General features: G+C 37.5%; 2 protein-coding genes and 1 long non-coding RNA gene across 3 annotated transcripts in view; all 3 read left to right on the top strand.

The window, feature by feature from the left end:
- The first annotated feature begins 264 nt into the window (after positions 1-264).
- LOC124415919 (protein argonaute-2-like) lies at positions 265-7382 on the top strand. The gene is made up of 18 exons (XM_046896649.1): positions 265-413; positions 1858-2150; positions 2232-2269; positions 2354-2504; positions 2625-2945; positions 3095-3289; positions 3446-3569; positions 3672-3794; positions 3886-4112; positions 4289-4408; positions 4685-4955; positions 5093-5248; positions 5400-5562; positions 5651-5741; positions 5857-6023; positions 6117-6390; positions 6599-6783; positions 6951-7382. The coding sequence occupies exons 1-18, from the start codon at positions 398-400 to the stop codon at positions 7042-7044; spliced, it is 3009 nt and encodes a 1002-aa protein (XP_046752605.1). The 5' UTR covers positions 265-397; the 3' UTR covers positions 7045-7382.
- Positions 7383-9462: 2080 nt separating this feature from the next.
- On the top strand, positions 9463-21425 carry LOC124415946. Its single transcript, XR_006930744.1, has 2 exons — positions 9463-9713; positions 20473-21425. It is a non-coding gene; the product is annotated as an uncharacterized LOC124415946 (long non-coding RNA).
- Positions 21426-21810: 385 nt separating this feature from the next.
- LOC124415920 (protein FAM13A) overlaps positions 21811-23364 on the top strand; it is a 38942-nt gene continuing 37388 nt past the window's right edge. The window contains exon 1 of the mRNA XM_046896650.1: positions 21811-21973. The gene's annotated coding sequence lies outside the window, so the exon portion shown is untranslated. The remainder of the gene's footprint in view (positions 21974-23364) is intronic.

Genomic DNA, 23364 nt, shown 5'->3' with positions numbered 1-23364 from the left:
AACAACAAGAAGAATGAGAACGGCGACGAGACACATCTGCCTGGTGAAATGTATCGCACTATTGGCTGTATCTGCTTAACTCGAGATATGATTGGCTGAATTCTGCTGGTAAGGGCGAACTGTGCGCACGCACCTCTCATTTATTGCATATGCGATACGAGCGCCGGTGCAATACCGATGTATGTGATCAAAATCATTGGCCATCGAAATCAGTGAGTGCTAAGATGCAAATTGTATGTGTAGTTAAATACAGTTCCGACAGGTTTTCAGAACTGAGTTAATAATCGCAGGGCAGTTCAATTAATTTACGTGTAACAAATTTTCCAATCTTCTCAATCATCCATTGCTCTTCGTCCCAGAAATTCGGGTCTGTTGATATAATTATACGCAGTTCAAGATGACGAAAAAGAGAGGTAAGTGACAATATTACATTTTTTTTACTTCACTCACTCACGACCTTGTAAGAGGCAGATTTATTCCAAGTTAACTACACAGTATGCTCCAATTTATCGTTTGTACCGATTATTATTTGTGCTGCAACGCGTATTCTACGTTCGAAAATCAACATTATGGTCCTGGCAAAGTAAGAATTACTCATTGTTTATCCAACCTACAACCAACAATATTCCCAATTTGGAACATTTATATGTCTGTACAATCCTGCAATGTCTTGGAAGAGGGAATAAAAACATCTTGAAACTCTCTCAGTCTAATTCCAACAAACTAAAATTTTTGGTACCTGGGTTACCTGTCATTCTTTTTGGGGTTAAATTCTCAAAATCCAGTGGCATCTCTGATTAATGCTAACTTATTACTATGTTTGATTCCAAATCTCTCGCATGCTGCATGACGAATTTTTTTATCTCAGCCTTTCAGTTAATCTCATCGATACGAATCGTCCCTACGATATAGACAATATCACCGAAAAATGATTTTATCTTCTGTTCCAAGATTATGTACTTGCTAAAATTAACTTTATTTGTGCGTCAAAATTCAATTCATATAAACGTTGTATCGGGTGTAACGACCTGCTGGTCGGTTACTCCGGAGCGGTAAGGAATAGGTTCGTTTGGTTCTACTCTGCTTTTATATTTTGTAGTAACCGGGACGGTAAATAGTGAGTGTTGACGATTCTGTATGTTTATCTGTATATAGAGCGTTTTATTCGGAAAGTAGTGCTTAGTTCGAGAGGTGGATCAAAAGTGGGATTCGAGTAGCAGAGCTAAGCAAGAATCAGTGCAGAAAAGCACTTGAACTTACCAATAAAATATGTCAGCTGTACTCATTTTGTGTCTTAATACATCCCGTCTCGTATACACTAGATTTATAATATTACTCATACCTAAAATTCCAATAAAACATACCTTTGAAGAAGTTTATTTGAAATATTTAAGATGATATTTCAGCCAACGTGTTAGATTCGATAAAATTATGTATTCGACATCAAATGTCTATCAGTTAAAAATGAAACCAAAAATATGATATATATTATTTAATAACTTGTGTTGTGTTCAAAGAATTTGGACAACCATCACATGAATAAAATTTCAAACTAGTCATCGCAGCTCGGTCTCTATTTAATGTTATTCAGCACTGGTTATGGATTGTTATCCACCTGTCCAGCAAAGCATTCAAAAGTAATAAATAGATTTACACTTAAATCTGCGATAAATGTTTAGAATCCTTAGTTAAGCAACTGATAATCGCTATTCCGAGAATAATGAAAAAGCAATTTACTTGATAACCATGTAGTGTATTCATCAAATACAAATTGCAATACTCAAATTGTTCAAATCATAGTATAATGAAATGAAAGGCTGTAACCAACAATGATGAATGCTCTTTTATTTCCAACAGGAAAGAAGGGAAAACAGCAAGAGACAGGCCAGGCCTCTCAATCCCAGCCTGCAGCCGCTATATCAGAGCCAAGTCCTCCTCCAAAAGCAGCGCCAGAAAGACCTCCAAGTGCTCTGTCTTCAACTTCTTCAACACCTCCTCCTACAGGAGCAGGCAGAGGCAGGGGCAGAGGGACCACTTCTGAACCACAAATTCCAGGCATAGGACGTCGAGCCAGATCAACAGATGGTCCGCCTTCTCAGGGACCACCTGGATGGGGACCTCGACCTCAGGCGCCCGGCAGCCAATCGCAGGTATAAATGAACAATCTTATGCATCTCTGACAGTTACATCAACATATCATCGGTGAAAATGAAACACTATTGTGACAGCAGCAAGTGCCACAACAGCAGCCACCACCCCAACATGGACCGCAGCAACAAGGTCCAAGACAACCACAGCAACAGGGATCCCGTCCACCTGGACCACAGCAGCTCCCGCAGCAACAAGGTCCAAGACAATCACAGCAACAGGGACCTCGTCAACCTGGACCACAGCAGGTCCCGCAACAACAAGGTCCAAAACAAGCGCAACCACTGCCATCATCCCAAAAAGGCTCATCACAACAACAAGGACCTCGTCAAACTCCTCAGCAACAACCACAGCAGGTACAGAAACCAACCGAATAACAATAGTTTGCTATAATGTACCTTATGTTCGTTGAACTAATTCTAACTAATGCTAACGATTAGGTTTACTGTATATAAAATAAATATTCTTGTCAACAGACGGCTTCTACAATATCTGTGGAATCAGTGCAGGAAGACATGGCAAAAATGAGCTTGATTCCCCGTCGTAAAAATGTAGCGAAAGCAGGAACAATGGGAAGACCGATTGTAGTAGAAGCAAATGTAGTGTCACTGAAGTTTAGCCCAAACTTCAATCCTCATGCTGTGCACTATGATATTACCTTTGATCCTGATAAACCAAAATTCATGCTAAGAAGAACCTACAACGCTATTCGTGAAAAATATTTCCCCAATCGACACCCTGCTTTTGATGGCAGGAGAAATATATACAGCAGTGGAGTACTTCCATTTGGCGAAGGTGTAAGTATCTATAATTTCATATTGATTATTCTGTCTTTTAATTGGATTTTCAAGAAATCATTCTTTACTTCATGAGAAAGTGCATATCAATTTACCTGTTGAATTAAATACTTCGCAACTACAATTACTCTTATGTTTCCTATAAAAAGATGAAAGCGGAAATAGAGGTTTACAATCCAGAGCGTGAACAAAACAAATCATACAAGGTGGTCATCACCAGAGTTGCTGATATTGATCTTTCGTGGTTGCCGCGTGTTGCTCCTGGTATGCCTCAAATTGAGCAAACTGCAGTGCAAGCAATCGATGTTGTTTTACGCCATGGGGCTGCTTCCAAATGTGTACAGGTAATTAAATGTAATCCAATAAAACATTTCCATTGCCATTTCGCAACGAAAAATATTCCATCACTTATGAATTGTGGAAATAAATATATTTGTAATTGTGATTGGCTCTGAGTCAATCAAACTTTTATTCGTAACTGTAAACTTTCTCAACTACAGGTCGGTCGATCATTCTTTCAACCTCCAAAAGGACAAATCGTAGATTTGGGAAATGGTATGGAGTTATGGGTAGGCATGTTTCAATCGGCTATTATCGGTTGGAAACCATACCTAAACGTCGACGGTAATTAAACGGAAATTCAATTAAAATATCCTCATTGTACGGGTATAGTCCGCATATATTACATACGTATTTACTGAAAGTTTGAATGTTTTTACCATGCAGTGGCCCACAAAGGATTTCCAAAAGCGATAAATATAGTCGATTATATGCGAGAAATATGTGGATCTCGATTCACCCCAAAGGACGTGGAATACAGTAAAATGAACATTGCAAAACAACTCAAGGGTTTGTGAAAAATTTTATTATATCGTAATCAATTACATACTCTGAAAAAAATACGATATAACACGAGCGTAATCTGTGATTTTTCATGCAGGGTTAAAAGTTATTTACGAAATTCCTGGACACCCCACATCAAAGCGAACCCAGCGAATAAATGATCTTATGCAAAGTGCAGTGAAGAGCATTTTCACATTGGACAATGGAACTAAAACATCCGTTTACGACTATTTCCGGAAAGAAAAGAACTATACAATCAAAAATCCCGAACTTCCCTGTGTCTGGGTTGGTGGACGCAATCGACAGATCTATGTACCAGCTGAGGTAAATAGAATTATATGATCTTTTTTTTTCTATATAAGATATACGTGTATAATTGAAGTAAAATTACAACAGATATATACAAACTTCCGAAATAGTCTTCACACAAAATTATACCAGTTGTGAATGATGTGAGTAAAATCTTCGAAATGTTCAAATGTACCATCGCAATTTTACAGTTATGCACAATCGTTCCTGGTCAAGTGACAATAAAAAAAATGGACGAAATACAAACGTCCAACATGATTAAAGCTGCTGCTACAAGTACTGACATCCGGAAGAAGAAAATTATGGATGCGGTGAGTTATTGACACTATCATTTTAATATGACAAATCAATTACATATGTGGAAATAATCACGTGGAAACCGTATTTTTTAAGTAAAAAGTTACTCAAATCAACAGGCTGCCATCAGTGGACTCTTATCATAGTTGAATTAATAACACGTGTTAATATGTCACGAATTTAAATTTCGACATAGTATCAGCCCTTGACTCATATAGAGACTGATTCAGTCAAAAGTAGAAGTGAACTACAAATGAATGATTGAATAAAGGCATTCGTTTATGCTGCAGTTTGCGTCGATCAATTTCAATAATGATCCTTGCGTGAAAGAGTTTGGCCTATCTGTCGGGGGTGGATTTGAAAAGGTACCTGCTAGAGTGCTTGATCCACCGGTACTGATGTATGACCGGCAAGTTAAAGTCAGTCGGGGGACATGGAGAGCATCAAGATTTAGTAACGCCGCTGACTTACAACCTAAAACTTGGACAATTCTTAATTTAAACGGCAGATATACGAGAGAAAATGATCTGTACAGGCTTGCAGATGATTTGAGAGCAAATGGTACGCATTTTTCAACCACAGTAATTTCTTTTGAATAAGATTCGAGTATGTTATAAAACTACGCTTTTTGTTTCTATTGCTAATATTTCATAGATATGGATATTGATTAGTAACTCACTGCACCGAATCTGTTGTAGCAATAAAATGTGGTATGAACCTTGGTGAGGCACTTACACCCTATGTCACATTGGATCCACCAACGCGTGATGTTCGTGGGATCAACAACTTCTTCCAGCAAAATAAAGATTTAAAATTAATCATTGTGGTTATACCTGATCGTGGATCTGCATACAGTAAGTTTCTGCTACAAAATTTCTGTTCGAGCTTGAACCAAAATATTATGTTGAAGCTTCGTTATGAATCTGATATTTAACTGTACTAAAGAAATGTCATGTAAGTTCATTTTCACTTGCAGCTTGGTACTATAAATATACTTTATTACAGGTAAAGTAAAGCAAGCGGCAGAACTCCATATCGGGGTATTAACACAGTGCATTAAAGCCCGAACTGTTAGTCGACTTAGTGAAGCGACAACATCTAACATTCTTTTAAAAATAAATTCAAAATTAAATGGTGTGAACCACATGATAATGGATAATAATCTCAAGTATGTTGCATCAACTTTTACTTCATTCTTTTAGAACTGCACCCAAAATATTTTAAGTCTATTATTTGACATCGACTTTTTCTTGCAGACCAAAATGCCTCATGAGACCATGCATAATTATTGGCGCTGATGTAACTCATCCTCCACCAGACGCCGTTGATGTACCATCGATAGCTGCGGTATATTTTTACTGATATTTATAATATGTGTTCTGGATACTACAGCTCATAAACATAAGTAATTAAAGTATCTTTGAGTGATGTTCGAATGATTTCATATGTAACGTAATTGCAGGTAGCAGCTAGTCATGATGCAAAGGCACAATTCAAGTATAATATCAAGTGTCAGCTGCAACCACCTCGGGAAGAGATTATTCTAGATCTGCAAAGAATGGTTAAAGAACAATTACTGTTCTTTTATAAATCAACTGGTCACCAGCCTCAGCAGATCATTTTCTACAGGTAAAAGATATCCCCAAATATTTCAATCAGCATTTGTTCGTTAAATGTACCAACTCAATCACACTCTGTTTATATGTATTCGCACCTTTGCAGAGACGGAGTAAGTGAAGGTCAGTTTGCCCAAGTCTTGAGCCGAGAGCTACCGGCCATTCAAAGAGCCTGCGCGCAATTGAATGCAAACTACAAACCGCCAATCACGTTTTTGGTCGTACAAAAGAGGCACCACGTTCGTCTGTTTCCCACAGACGAACGAAATTCTGATGATGCGCGTAAAAATTTCAACGTGCAAGCTGGGACAGTTGTGGATACTATGATAACGCATCCTTCACACATCGACTTCTACCTTGTGTCGCATGCCAGCATTCAGGTAAGATGTTTCTCATATTTCAACACGAGACTCATCGAAACAATCTTCATTGCCGAATTTTCAACCTATTGACGCCTCGGTGAATTGAGCGGAAATAAAATCGACTGCAAAAAGTATTATCCTCATGTAGCGCGATGTATTCAAACGAAAAACGATAAATCCTAACTGATTCGTAGTGACTTAAGAAATAATAGTTATTTCGCTTTAGGGTGTGGCTAGACCTACAAAGTATAGATGTCTCTGGGATGACAGCAATATGTCTGAAGACGAGATCGAGCAGTTGACGTATTATCTGTGTCACATGTTTTCAAGATGTACACGGTCCGTCAGTTATCCGGCACCCACCTATTACGCTCACTTGGCTGCATATCGAGCGAGGGTTCACACCGAAGAGTAAGTTCCTGAAAAACTATGGCAAAAATCTTTCAATATTTTCAAATTTTTTATATTTTTAATACCATGATATCAAAACTGAATATCAGTATTTAAAAGTAATTACATATTTCTATGTTTGCTTCATTCAATTCAGCGTTTTATTAATGTAGTGGTCATTTTTTCAGGGTTCCTATAAACATCCATAATCTGAATGAAGAGCAGCGCAAGAAATTGACTCTTCATCAAGGAATAATAGAAAATCCCATGTTTTTCGTCTAACAATGGCCCGTACAGTTATCCGAACTAGGAAATAAACGGAGATTTGATTAAAGCTATGCACATTACCACTACTACTCTGACGGTATCACGTCAACAATATTTAGCCTTTGCCACCATAGATGGGATTTTGAATTAGAAAAAACACTAAACACTATTGAAATCCCATTTCCAACTTATTAGCAATAGTTGACTGGTTATGGTTATCATTCTTGAGTTTACTCTTGTTATACATAATCATAGTGATTGTTAAGGCCAATTTTTTCCGCAATCTCGATCATTTTTGCAATACAAATTTCCTACTATTTTATATGATGTGTACTATGTATCATATAACAATATTCTATAATGTTTCTTCTTACAATTGCTGTACCTATTGTTTACCATCTTCAGGGGACGTGAAGAGACTTTATAAATTATTAAGAAAATTATATATATATTGTTTTTTTTGCATGTTTTTTTTATTTGAGATATGTTGAAGTTGATCGCAGTATCGTTGCCCGAAGATATATACAATGTATAAGTAATATGTAGGTATCTTCAGTCAACGGCAGTGTGAAAGTATGAGCTGAAATAAATTTATGCTATGATTATTTTTACACATACCTAATTATCCGTATTCTTTATCTAATTAAGTGATGAGTATTGATTATGATATTAGAAGAGATTTTATTGACTTCAGAATGTTTCTGGAAAATAAGCGTCCCCGTATCTTGCATTTTAACCAATTGTTGATTTTTTTTACTACTTGAACGCATTCACAAAGAGTTGTAGACACTGATATGGTAGTTATATACCTATATCAGTGGTTGTAGATAACGCGAGAGTGTTTTTCCGCAAGTATAGATGGCAGCACCAATCTTAGTAGGCATTAAAGTCCTCACAAAACTGTACTAACTTTTTTACTAGCGTTGAAATCATAAACTTATAGATTTAAATTAGACGATTTCAAGATTGCGAAAATTAAACTGTATGATACTAAATTACCGAATAACAATAATGTTTAGATTATTTTTTTATGCTCACATTTTATACATGCATAAATAGTAATTGTATATCCATGGATTTTCTTCCACCAGGGTAGCCTTCATAGCGAAACTTATACTGGAAACAAAAAACAATTCAGATTGCGATATTGCGATATTTCACATTTGTTTCTTGATCTAATATTGCTAAATTTTTGTGCCGCTATTGAAAGTTCAATGTCTCAGTGAATCTCTCAACCTCTATGACGTTGAAACGCGATAACAGGACCCTAAGTGGGCGAAAATTATTGGTAAGTTGTTTTTCGGGATTTCAAAATATTTCGAAAACAAAACCCGGAAAACTTTGTATCCGAACTTTCCGGAGGTTAGCAATGTTTTCTGTCATCTAATTGATCCTCCAAATACGGTACCGATACGGAATTGGGTTTAAAGGCTGATGACATTCAGCGCCAATTCGAATTCAAAATTTTTACATATTTACATGACCCAATACCTAAGACGATTTTTATAGCCTTATCAGCAAAATGGTTCAGCTACTGCCTGTGCAAATATTCCCTAGAAATGTAATAACACAAAAAATTTTTTAACGGCTATTTTTATTTCGGTCAAGGTTGTAAGGAAAGGTAAACATTACATGTTTGCCACAGATCAGGCGCACAATACACGCGCCTTGCATCACGTACTGCTCATGTTATATCGTTTAATAACTAAAACAAAAATATGCACATATTTCCTGTCAATAAAATATGGAATCCGCTACAGGTGCCTAACATTGACTATCTAACGACCAATTCTGGAGTTTTTCAAGTGTCGACCTCCTTTTCCTGAGGGTACATGGATATCTGTTGCAAAATTAAGAAAAACGAATTTTACACGCGTCTACGACATCTTAAGCTAATTTGCTATCGCACAAAATCGAATTTACACTCGTACTTAAAGTGTATCATAAAGATAACTATATATCTAAATGTGAATAACCTTAGTGAGTGATCGTTAATTAAATTCTTTATTAAAGCTATAGGATTATAATTTCGAGTTATGAACGTGCTCGTCTACACTAGCTTTCGAAAACAAAAGAAAGCGACCAATAACGGGACGCAGATCATTTGAACCCTTCGAAATTATTTTCAAACGATGGAACTACTCTATAGGTGCGTCGCGAATATCAGCTTAAAATCAAAGAGCGCATTACACGCACGTAATTCTCGTAGATTCATTTCCATCTCTCTCACAGAAGTATGTCTAGTCAAGCATCATCTCTTCTATGATCCAAGAATCTAGTGACCATACTAGCAAAGAAAGTGATAAAACTGATACGATATTCGAATCTTGCAACGGTTTTTTTATTCTCAAAACGTGTGAAAAGAAGAGGGGTAGGTATATATAATTGTAGTTGACGATAATTTATTGAATATTTTATTATTAAATACTGTTTTCTTCTTCGATGTCTCCGACAGTTTACGAACAGGGAATGCGCGCTGCTCTCTTCGGGTGTACCTACATGGAATTATCCAGCAAAGATGGCCGCCATGCTTCAATGCCGGCTCCGATTGTGTGTGTAATACCAACCACAGTAACCATACCGACAGTGTTTTGAGGTGCATCAGAGATTCGTTCCTCGATACTCTCCTGACAAAATCCTTCACCGTCCGCGGATATTCTGCCCAAATATAAGCTGCAAATACGGTGAGTCATCACACTTTTCATAACAAATACCGTCAGCGTTGATGCTTGGAACAATTCGTCCTAGCGATGATTCACTTAAATACCTACGTTATTCGTGTCACTGGGCGAAAAATACTACCAACCGAGGTTTAAACTGACGTCTATATGTGTAGTTCGTTCGAGGCACGCGGTATCTGTACAATCAATACTAAAACAGCGGACTCTGCAGGTCACGTTTAAAAAATAACAATAATCATTAGCCATTTTACATTTCTCAATACACACTTGTCTGTTACAGAAAAACTGAATATATTTATTGTGGTTTACGATTCTGTCTATTCATAGTCGTAGTAATTTAAACGCTGGACAAGATACATGAGAACGAGAGAGACAGAGAGAGAGAGGGAGAAAAACGCTATGTATAATCATCGAATCTATTATCTAACGAAGTAAATTTGTATCGAGTGGATGTACACGATCACAAGTGTATATAAAGGAAACATTGTACTTTCTACACATTTCCTTTTCCATCCAAGTATCAACTAATATATCTGACATAGTTCTCACAGCCAGTATTATCATATCAAGATTGGTTGATTTTATCACAAGTTTACGATACACCGAGAATGCACGGTATAAACTTCAGACTGCGTATGTAACGCGTCAATTATTGCTATAAAACCGGCAATCATGATCGACAGGTAAATAAAACATTTGCAGCTACACGAAATTGAATGAATATATACCTACAAGAATGAATGAAAGTCGAGAAGATTAGAAATAGGTATACAATTCAATTCAACTATTCGTCATCCGATTAGCAATTAATTTCTGCCGGTTATGATTATACGCTTATACTTTGTCGGAAATGTCTTATATATTATATTATATGTTACATGCCCAGACTAGCCGGTGTGAATTGTGAATGCTACTGAAAGGTGCTGTATTGCACGCGGAGGTCGTTACTCTCTACTCAAGATCTATCAACTATGCATAGTAAACCGCGGCAGTCAAGCGAATGGCACTTAGGTACCTGCTAAGGCACAACTTTAAACGGACTTCGTCCGCATACCTGGGCCCTTAGGCTGAGTCGTTGGTGATTTTTTTCGCTCCTTTCTGCGAACACAGTTATAGACTCGCATAGTTCGCGTTAAAAAAAAAAAAAAAAAAGAAAGAAAAAGCGGATTTAGGCTGACCGTAAGCCAGCTCTGGAACTTGCCGTTTTTACACTGCAGGTTCCAAGTTCACAGAGGAAAAATATATTAATAACCAATTCAAATTTCGAACTACGAATTCAGATTCGTAATTAACAATTCAAAAACCCTCGGATACAATATTACATGAAAATATTGCGAGTTTTTCTTATTTCAAACCACTATTGTAGATCCAATATTATGAATTTTTGAATTCTGATCTTGGATTGTTTATCGGTGAACCTGAAACCCTCCGCCTACTAATTTTTATAAAAAATCGAATATTTTTAGCGTTTTTTTCTACCATATTAGATTCGTCATTTTGGATTTTGCAAATATGACGTCAGATTCGTGATCAGCGAGCCCATAAATCATACGGTGCCAATTTTCATTCGAATCCATTCATATATTTTGAAGATATTATTATTATTTTATGTTTTGAAAATTTGTTAATAAAATAATTCAAAAAGTAATAAACCGATCAAAGCCAAAATCTAATCAATTTCAAGTTTGGATAAGCCGCCTCGGTTCAGACCAAAATCATTGAAATCCGGTAACTCGTTCTCGAGGTATAAAAAAAAATTGATCGCATACATACATACACGTACACACATAGCGTCCGTCCGAAAATGGTCGAGTGTGATTCTCGGGTGGGGGTCAAAAGCTTGAGGGGTCAATATTGCAAATGGTCGATATATCGACATTTCAAACATGCGAAAATAAACTAACGATAGTTGAATTGTTCGAAATATTGATTTTCCAAAGTGTTACTGATTAGTAGTCATTCAAATCAGTGAGACTTTCGAAAATCAAGATTTCAACTTTCGTTGTTTCATTTTCGCATGCAATATTGACCCTTTCAAGTTTTGACCCCCACCCTGATTGTATAGACCTTGAAACGGCATGGGTGCCATGCAGTGCATATCAATGTACAGTCTGATTCTAATTCGGTTGATAGTATAGATCGATCATACAATTATAATCACTATTGATAAACCTGTGTTATAGCAAGCATCCAGCAAAATAATCATTTGACAAAATTCATCCCGGCGAAATTTAATCCAACTGCTTCGACATCGACTTCGCCGAACGGTTTTAATCCTTTCATTGTTTATTGCTATAACAACACACGATGGCTTGATTATTTAATTTTAATTGCTGGATCAAGCTGGTCAATTACATTCCAATGACAGGGATTGTCGATACGAGTATATGGATGCAAGTTTCAACAACACGCGCCAGATTACGATCTGGGAAAATGTTCAGGCGTTAGAACCTTTCGCTTCCTCCAGAGCAGCTGACTTCCGGCACGCGATTTCGGCGGCTCTTCGAAATTCGGGACCTCATACTCGCGGTACCGCTTCGAAGATCGGAAACGCTTTGACTATATCCATACAAACAATAAGCTAATTCCGAAATGGAAAAAAGGAGACGTCGTTTATTTGACGGGGACGGCACGCGATCGTTTCGCGTCTGCCGTTGATGGGTCTCTCGGTACATCTATTCATAGATAAATGCGTCTATATAATGGTTGGCATGTCTATACGTATAGATCAACAAATGGTCGATGCTAAGGCGACGGAAGTCCGGAGGGAAGAATAAGGTTTTCTGCAAAGAGTGAAATTATGTTCTTGCATCAGCTACGAGATATGGGAAAAGGCGATGGAATAGATGAGAAGATTTTTTGCGGATTAGCCCGCCACGTGTGCAAAAGTGATATTTTATCGGACGATACGAAACCGCTAAGTCTCCTCGCACATCTATCACGGAGTAGCGCAGTTTGACCGAGTTATTTAAGCGTTAAACGCGTCGTCGTTTGCTATATTTAGACATAAACCTGAAACTTTGCGTTGCTCACGTGCGATCGAGTGAAATACAACGCTAACACCTCGAGGAAGAGAGGGAAATGACTTGGTAAGCACGGCGACCTCCAAGGACGTAATTATACTCGATCCCCAACTCGCCAGTTTCATTTCATTTGCGTGGAATCGACCCGCCTGATTGCAAATTCCGCCAGTTGATTTCCGTTAAAATACCTCCTATCTTATATACATATATGTATATTCGGAAAATTCGAGATCCCCGGAATATTTATACCGATTTAATTACGAACTCACTCTGGAGAATGAAAACCATTTATTTTATGCCTCTCCGCAAGTAGAGGATTGAAAATGTCGGGAATGATTTCACGTTTGGAAATACATTTTTACACGAACTAAAAAAGTCGTATCATTTTTTTTTTTTTTTTGACGATAGAAAGTGCAGCTAAAAATTCGAAGATTAATAGATTTCAATTCGAAAATTTGACGAAATTGATCAAGAGAGGGATGATTGCATGCTTTATAATCTCATGTGTTTAAATTGCATGCAGATCGAAATTCTGTCCGTAAAAATTTGTCCAAAACTTTATGAATCTGACGATATCGTAACTCAATAATACTATTGGTTTTATAACTCTTATTATCGGATTTGTAAATCTAGCCACAATTGCTGTAGATTTAAGGGGGCACATCGGAGTAGAATATTTAAAAAATCGATTTTCTTTTTATTCGCGTTTTTTAAAGTTTAAACTATGAAGAATATTGTGTGTAAATTGCATGATTCGCAAAAGGTCTTGAATTTAGGCACGAAAACGAACGTTAAAGTCGAAACGTTCACTGTTTCGTTAATAAAAAAAAAAAAATCAATACGCAGCGTACGGCTGAATATATTATACTTCAAGATCCCGTTGGAATTTTTTATTTTACATCAACCGACTGTCCAAAATCCTAGGAACCGCAAACCGTGTCAGTACGAAACATGTTTTACATCGACCACTGTAACAACTCTACGAGTAGATAAATTTTTATGAAAAAATTCGTGAATGTACCTTAATAAATAAACTTTGAAATCAAAAATTAAAAAAAAAGAAACACTGTGAAATCGAATAAATAGTTTTTTAGATAAAAATTATGGAAATTCGCCTACTTTTCTAGTCATCTACTCGGATCTGCCCCCTTGAATAAAAAAAATTTCTATCCATGTATTCACCACGGAAGATGTAAAATCTACAACATTTTTCTTTCCTCGGAGCTAAATACCTATAGCTAAAGCGCTATTATTAAGATCGGAGAGAAAAATTTTTAAAAATCAATTCTACTTTATGCGTCGTAAGTTCGCAAGAGTCGACGAGAGTGGAATGTCCGGGGTTGGGGGGATCGAGGGGTTCGAAAAGCTCGAGAAGATTCGATGCCGCTGGAATATTCCGGTCCATTCACTAGCCGCTACGCCCCCCTGCAACCCTCCGTCCCTCGCATTCGCGGTGCTGAATGGTGGGGCGGAAAGGGTCAGGCGGGGGCGGAAAAGGGTTTCCCCTTCAAGTTGAAGGTCACCAGGAGTCGTCCGACGCGTAAAACGCGTCCTCGTTCCCGTTTCCCTCTCTGTTACTCGCTGTGGGGGCGGCGGGGGTGGAGGATTCGAAAACTGCGTCGCACTCATGCGTGGATACTGCCTGAGAATCCGCGCTGTAATTCCGAGCCCTACCGCAAAAGCTAGCGTATTAGGGGTGACGGTAGACGATACCGGACGTGGATGCAGAACAGTCGCTGTTTTTCAAATTTTATCGTATATCGGATTCTAGATGTGCAGACCCGCTGCCACGGTGTAGCAAGTGCCGATGGTACGTAGGTTCAACGTTCAAACTCTTAGTTGTAAGTTTGTCTTGCTCGAAAATTGCACGTGCCAAGTTTTATCGGGGAAATGTTCATCGACTTATGGAAATTGTTATGTAAACTGTAAAGATTATGCGAGGGTGCGACATTTTTTGTGCCGATAAAGATGAACTTCATTGAAGCAACTCTTATCTTTCTTTGCAATGACAAAATATGTTTTCAACGATCTGGTGAAGAAATTCAGATTTTACTTCAAATTTTATATTTTGACATATGTGTGATAAAAACGCGACCGGTTTTTCCATCTTCGATGATAGAAAGTGCTCGAAATTCCAAGATAAAGGGATCAGTTCAATAGGCATACGTGATAAAATTTGTCAACGTGTTTCTCGAAAACAATAAGGCTTAAAGAGATTAATATAATTACTATGGTGGTTTGAAAAAAGTTTTTTTTCTGCTCTTATCCTATGAAATGTCAGTGTTTCATAGAAACACAATCATCCGGAAAAGTAAGTTCTCTAGCTCAAGTCTTTAACTTAAGTAATAAATATGTAGTCATTTTTATTTCCCATTCTTTTAGCATGGGGAAATTCGACTTTTCATTAGAGGTTAAAATTCTTGTATATATACCATTCGTTATAATTAAAATTCATACATAGATCCTTGAATCTGATTTTTTAAGCTTTCCAAATATCTCTAACAAAGCATGAATATCATCATTAAAACACACATTGATTTTGAAACTATCGATTTTCTCTTTTTCGATAATAATCATAACTGCGCTTTCTTACAGAGGTTTAAAAAGCTTTACGAATCAGCTCTAAGGATCGATGCATGATTTTGAAAAATATCGAAGACTTTACGAGTATTTTAACGAAAACTGAAATTTTCACATGTCATTCATTTGGCATTCATTTGAGAAATAAAAATTAGAAACGTGACCTGCTAAATTCAATCTAAAGAGCTCATCTTTCGGGAAGATTTTTTTTCTATCGAGCACTAAAATTTGCGGGGCTAAGAACGAGAAATTTTTCATATTTTCTAACCACCCTAATTATGACGTATCAAATTAACGAAATGAGCCTTTTATGCTATTTTCGCGAACTGTATCCGTTCATCGTGTTCGTGAATAAATTATTCACGGACCGTCCACCGCATCGATTTTTTTTTCGGTTGTTCGTTAGTCGAAAAAATACCGCATATCAAACTGCGTGACAGGTTACGAACGTTAAGCTGACGCTTAATTATCGGCGAAATCATTACTGTTATAGGAAATCCATTTCAGACAGATTACGGAGTATTACGTTCACGAATCAATTGATCCATTTACATCCATAGAAATCGGACAAACAATGCGGTTTTCAATGCTAAAAAACAGTCGGATGCCGCAATACCTTTGAAGTATTTGAAATTTATCATTGATCTACATTTTGCACAATTAATCAGGGTACTGTACCGTTCATTGCTCTCCCCTTTGGCATTCGAGAATCTCTAACCCTGTCTTGGAAGGTGCATGAACCTACATAATCTACATCTCAGGTATATTATTCAGTTTCGATTTTCCAAGCAAGCCGCGGTCGATGACGTCGTCGAGCACGTGGCTTAGCTCGCGTTTTCAAACAGCGTAAAATCTTACATTGTATGTATGCACATACCTGCTGACATACCGCATAATGCAGAGGTACCAATATCCCATTATTCGAATGTCTCGATTCGTATAACCATGAAGTTTATTCTGCGGAAAATTCTGCTGCATATACTCGTAGGAACCTTTTTCTTTTTTTAATACTTCGGACTAGGTACATGCAAAGTTGTAAATTAGAATGAGTTCTGCTCTGCAGGAAAGAGACGTGAAAGAGAAATTCACGCGTAATATCGGCCCCTCAGAATCGATACCCTGTCCAATAGGTACCCGATAGAACGAACCCTCATACATACGTTAGCTAGCCTCCTATTCGATGCCTCTAATACCAGGTTTTAACCCCCTCGAGCCGAGAGCCTTCCGAGAAGAACCAGTAATCAGTATCCCCTTTTGGTCGAGAGTTTATTTTACGCTGGTGCTGAGAGTATTTATATGCTCCCTTAACCGCACTGGCTCAAAATTAATCTCGAGCGTATTCAGATGATGATTAGCCTTTTGCTGTATCGACCTTTGGTTATATACGGTAAAGAAAGACTGAGGTGGACGTGTTGCAATAACAATTAAGCTAGAGGTCATGAAACGTATTTCAAAACAATTATATGTATATTCACATTAATTAGGGTGGTTTCGAATACGGTCCTTATGGAACTTTGTTACTTTCATAGGGCTTGTATAAAATATCTCGAAGTAAATGTCGGGCTCCGATTTGAACTCTAAATTCTGTCCCAAGAATCGAAGGTTTAGTGGTAATTTTTTCAAGCAAAAATTTAAAAATTTTCATGGAAACATATATCTCAATTCAAATGTGAGAGTTTTGAGGATTTGGCTTTAACCCTCTTTCCCGGCTTTCTTCACCCTGTGTTATGAACACTTTTCTTCGAGTGTTAACTCGGTCATTAAATGGCTAAAAACCACCCTTAAAATTTAGCCCCAAAATTCGATATCTTAGGATTTCTCGACAGTGACGGAAAATGCTTCCCATCAAACCAATCGGACATTGTTTGCCGTCGACAAACAATAATATGCGGATTGATTTTACTTTGAGGGGTTGCATCCTATTTGTTTTTTGGGTTAAGCTCTAGGGATCGTTTTTACCCTTCTACAAACGGCCGAATTATCGCGTAAGAAAAAATCCATGCTTAATCTCTTTTCCTGTACAACAACATACCAGAGAATAAATAAAATCGATGAGTTACACCCCTAAATGTTGAAATCGATATAGGAGTCCAGGATTTAGGTTAGTACATTAAAAAAAATTTATTTCGAGACTAGTAACCATTACACAATTAGATATACAGCCGATCACCGTGACTCCGTGAGATTTCTTAAAAAGGGGGTTGAAAATCCTGTCATTTATTTACTCGTGCGTCTCGGCTAATCGTCAACAAAGAACAGCCAGCCTCATTCCTCGTGTAAATTTCTACGCACGCGGTTGTGTGTACGATTTCAGGAATTGCACATACGTGCGTGCGTGTGTATCGATTCCATCTTCGTCTCTCCTCTCCTCTCCTCTCCTCTCTTTTCTCTCTCTCTCGTCTTCGTTCCGCGTTGCCCGCGTCACGTGATCCGGGGTAGCTATTGATTCGGCGACGACGAAGGCGCGTCGGCGCCGCGACGCTTATCCTCCGCTATGTATCTAGATGCGTCCTGACGCTGCGCTAGAGCCGGGAAAATTACATGCCTGCCGGTCGCGGAAGCGAGACAGAGAAACCTCCGGACGTTGTCTCAGGATAGACCTGACGAGCGGAACTTCGACGCCGGCGAAAGGTGTTCGTCGCGAGACGAGAGAGAGAGAGAGTGAGAGAGAGAAAGAGAAGGGAGAGAGAGAGAGAGATAAACATAAGAGAGAGCAAGTGAGGGAGAGAAGAGAGAGGAGAGTTAGCTACCACCGATTTCTTAAATCGTCAAACAGGTAACCGATCAACCCCACATTTTTCCAATATATATATTCTATTCGCTGATTTTTTTCAACATTTATTAGTATTAGCATCAATTCGCTATTGCTTTTTTGTTATTTTCATTCGCTGTTTTCACCCGTTTCACTTTAAATACTTCCGGTTCCTCGATCAAGATCAAATTTATATTATAACTATGTTATTTGCGGCGTGATCTATCAGTACGTGTCTCGTGCTAACCATCGAATACCTTAAATAGCTTGAATCAAATTTCCCGGGTTTACGTTTATTCGATATCTTCTCTACTCTATAACGCTTACAAAAGTCGGGTTTTCGATACCATGAAAACAAAAAAAAAAACTAAAAATTTCAACCCCAGAAGAAAGTTCAACGATTCGAATATCCGAGCCCGAATGCGGGTCAGCCACCCGGAAGAAACGCACCTTCAGCTGCGGAGCGACCCGCAAAACCTTGAGTTTTGATTAGTGATTTTCTATTAGCTTTTCAACAAGTTTAGGAATAATATGTAAGACGCGAAACGCTCGGTATCTAAATAATATTTCGGGAGATGAAAATTTCGGTATTTAATTTTCGTACCTGCCCCCATTTGTCACCACGAAGTATGTCAAAAGCTATATCGTTGGTCCTGTAATAAATGTGTTGAAAAAAAACAAACAAAAAAAAAAAAAAAATGGAGAACAACTTCTTTGGGACAAAGTTTTTCCGTTCTCCGATACGTTCTCTTCCGTCAACGATCATTTTTCACTTCTTGAAAAATTCGTAGATTGTATGGGAATTTATGGTGCACAGCTGGACTTGTTTGGAACAGCCGAATAGATTGGACTGCCAATACTTGTCAATACATACGTCGCGTTCAATTCATTCTATTCTTCTTACCTGTGTGTAGAACGATTTGTCATTGCTACAGAGAAAAAGAATCGTCGTAGTGCGATGAAAATTTATTGTGCACTGCAAAGAAAACGTAAAAAAAAAACTAAACAAAAACAAAATAGATGGAAAAATTATAGGTAGTTATCAAACGCTTGTTATTGTCATCTGCAATTATAACTATTTTCGAGTAACATTATTACGCTTGGTTCATGTAAGTTATGCATATCGAGTTATTACGCGCTTAATTGTTGCGGCTCACAAATAGCGACAATTATTCCAATGAATTTAATTCCCCACTCATGAAACCGCTTCTCGAATTAACCACTAATAACTATAGGTGCTCGTGAAGCAATGCGGTTTCTGGTTTGATTTAGCGAGGAATGTTAATTATTATTGTAAAAACAGTCTTTCTGTATTGAAATTCGAATGAATTTACCGTGTATTTTCTGGGTTTCGATACGTTTTCTTTATCATCGGAGAACCACGTTAATATTTTCTTGTAACACAAAACTACGACATGAATTGGATTTATACAGTGAAATCTAGTCCAGCTGTCTTATTGAAATCAAAGCTCTGATCGAAAGCTTCGTTGTAAGTATACATAATTCTTTCAACAATTAAGCTGCGAGCTTGGATAATCATAGATTCAAATTGAAGTAACGATTCAATTTCATTATAAAATATCTGATTCATACGGAAATTAAAATTTTTTCCTTTACGCTTTACAATATGTATTTAAGGCTGGTAAAAATTCTTTCATCGCGACCTGCCTCGTCTTCCGTCATTTGGCATGCAAAGCTTTGACGCAGATACTATGTCGCAATGATTAACTGCGTGGCTCGCCCACTCTCAAGGGTCCTCGACAATCAAAAGCCGACCTTTGAATGAGCCTTTTTCACCTCGCGACTTGCCCTCGCCGAATACGTCAGCTTCTCTCGTTATTATAATACTCGAACTTTATTCCAAGCCCCGTTTTTTTCTTTCTTTTTCTCTTTAACGAATTCATTTCCCTCCCGAAAATACTCGCAGGATTTACGATTTAACAAACACAGTCGGAAATAAGAAGCTCCGAGCTTACTGCGTCACTTGACACGTAACTACATGCGGGGCTGCTCTCATGACGTCGTAAATTTTCAGCGACGACTAGACACTTGCTAATGTACAAGCGTAGGTGTTAGTCGGTATTTGAACGAACTCTAAACCATATAAGTTTTATATTTACACGTATTAAAGTACTGAGTAACCACTGCAAGAAACTTATCTCGACAGAATTGCAAGAGAAATGATACGAGACACTGTATTTACATAAAAAAAAATGGAATTTAAATTTCGTTACACGCATTTTGAAAAATCATGATCGTACAATTTCGATTTCATGGAATTATTAAATTTCAAACAACCCTAAAGATGCAAAGTACGAATTTTTCCTAACGATTTCCTAACCCCCTTTCACCCCCATGAAAATTCGATAACTAACGGAAAGTGGTTTCGTTTCCGTTTCTGTTTCAGAGGTGAAGGAAGAGCAGGCGAAGAGACGCGGAGTCTCCATACGCGAGTGAAGGGTAGCGAAGCTTAGCGAAATACATAGAAACATGGTAGGCCTGGGGGCGGCGAGGTGAGCTAAGCTCGTGAACCACCCTCGATGCTTACCCTACGGCTGGTATCCACTCATTTCCTGAAGCAGCCATAGGCAACGCCCTGCGCCTATAGCCAAAGGGCCTATGATGTGCCGTGAATGGGACATGAACCCAAGCCTAGTCGAATTATACCTTGACAATTGATATCTTTTTTCGCATACGCAACAAAACGTGAGCAGACAAGTATTACAAGAAAACACAAAGAATAACAAACAAAACAAATCAGCATCGTTATCGATAGTAAAGACATTATTTTTTGCTTTTTCTCAAAACCCTTCGGCGAAGCCAAAAACCTTGGCATTCAAGGCCCATTGGGCCAGTTTCACCGCTAAATTTATTCGCGCGTATAATTTTTCTGTCGATTTGCAATTTCGTTCAACAAATCGCACCACCAACGAAACTTTTCTTATTTTCATTATCGCACCGATATGATGCAGGATTCCCGAGTGAACGGGAGTTTCTCGTAAGTTACGAAATTTCCGGTATAACCTCGTAACGTGACTATTTATACGGCAACATCCGAAGAGGGTTTACGGAAGCAGAAGTAGTGAATCTCCGGTCCAAAAGTTTATCTATTTTCTTCGTTCACTCATTTTTTTCCATATATCTCAAGCACTTGATATCGTTCAACAGTTTCTCTTCCGCTTCTCGCGCCACGTCTCAACCTATAATAATAAAAAATACTGTTTCGCTTGCGGATCAACGCCCTCGGGACTGTGGTTATAAATATAATTTGTGAAAGAATTTACTTCGCAGCCTCTGGCAGGTAACTCTCGGACATCGACTCGCGGTTTTTGACGATTCGATTCTTAAAATTTCGAGTAATAAAATATTCACTTTGCTGTGCATGTAATTATCAGAGTATAATAATAACCTTAATAATAATAATAATCAAAATAATATAACAATAATATTAATAATAATAATAATCATAATCGTGGAAAGAAAAAACAAAATCAAATAGACGAGACCCACCGCAAAATAGCTTTTTACCAAGTTTTACTGAATAATTATAAAATATCGTATTATACCAAACACAAATCGTATAGTGTAGGTAGTTTGCAATTTTTTTTTTTAAATAATAATCATTACCACTGAAAGAAGAAAAGCTACTGTGCACGACTATACATTATATATATATATATACATCTACGGATATCAACATCGCGTTACGTGAAAAAGAAACACGCGCATATATAAAAAAAAAAATAAAACATACAAAGAAGATACACTTTGAAGAGGGAAGAGGAACGGAAGAAGGAAAGGAAAGGGAAGGAAAAGGAAAAGGAAAAGGAAGACCGTTGCTGTGCCGGGCAGCTGCCAGACTGAACTTAGGATATTTCAACCTGTGGAGAGTCGCGAGAGAGTGTATTGTGAGTATAATTCGCATGGATGTATCAGCCATGTAATACTTCAGCTACATAACCTGCTTTATAATTCTTTGAGCTACGTGCTCACACAAATGCATGCCTGTTTCTTCAAGTCTGATGCGATTCTTACGCGTATTTTTTCAAAGCGCAATCTCCTGAGACGATACGTATAAACCAGCGTATCCTATTACACGGAATCTTTTAGGCGCCTGCTGTATTATTTATACGTGTAGTATTATACATCCGTAAATAAGATAAGAGAAATATTCCGTGAACGTGATTACTTCAAGTTATTATTCATGGAAATTGAATTAAGCGAAGAAATTTTGGGTTTAAAGGCATTTGCGCTATCACGGAGTTGTGAGAATTTTGCAGTGAAATTCTAATATAACGATTCATTCGAGTTTCGTTAACTTTATAACACGATGTGAATTTGCAATCGACATTCAATGAAACTTTCAAACTTCTCGAAGTAATTCAATCTCCTGAATTTTTTTCCGCTTGTATATGTGTAGTTCCAACGAGTTTCTATATGTTCTTGATCACGATTAAACTTTGGGTAAAAGAAATTATTAAATTTTTTTCTAGACCAACTTAACCCGATATGTATCGTATAATCGGTCATCGATATATCATGTATTGGACTAAAATACATTTATAGAGAAATTTGAAATTCAGCTTTGAACGAATGCAGACAGATGATGACATAAATGAAGGAAAATTATACACTTAGATTATTTCTATATATTTATCTATAGGCAGGAGCTAAAAATTCTAAAAGGAAGCGAACCGTTATTACTAACCATAGATTTCGCAGGAGCAGGACCTCTCAAATCATTTATCGAGAAGCTTAGACACGCACGTTCGAAGAAAGCACTTTCACCAACCAGAACAAATTAGAAAACAATAAAATTTTCGGACCCTCCTACCCTTGTAAATTCTTAGCCAATAACAATTAGAATATTCTCGGCTCATCAACTGTTAGCAGCATCCCTGCTAGATCTGGAAGTAAAAAATGTTTTAGAATATTGTAACCAGGTAGAATATTGTAGGCACCCCCTAAAAAGTTTTGATTAGGATAAAAGAGAGATTCGTTATGTGCAAGATCGCTCTGACAATTTTTTTTAATCCATCAAGTCACGCAAATAAAGAATTTTTTTCGTTACTTAAATCAATCACAGTATCAATTTACGTCACAAAGAAGATTACACACTTGTTATCTTAAGTCTTCAGTTGATGTTCGAGAAGTTGATCTGACGACTTTTTCATCATTAATTCAATCTCATAAAATAGTTATAATTTAATATGAACTCTTAATTTAGGAGAATAAAATTCCCGGTCGATATATTTTTTTGTTACGGATCGTGATCTTTGGCTTGAATATAAATGACAGA

The sequence above is a fragment of the Diprion similis genome, chromosome 2 (assembly GCF_021155765.1).
Source record: "Diprion similis isolate iyDipSimi1 chromosome 2, iyDipSimi1.1, whole genome shotgun sequence".
Lineage (NCBI taxonomy): Eukaryota > Metazoa > Arthropoda > Insecta > Hymenoptera > Diprionidae > Diprion > Diprion similis.
This window is presented reverse-complemented; position numbering and strand designations above follow the sequence as displayed.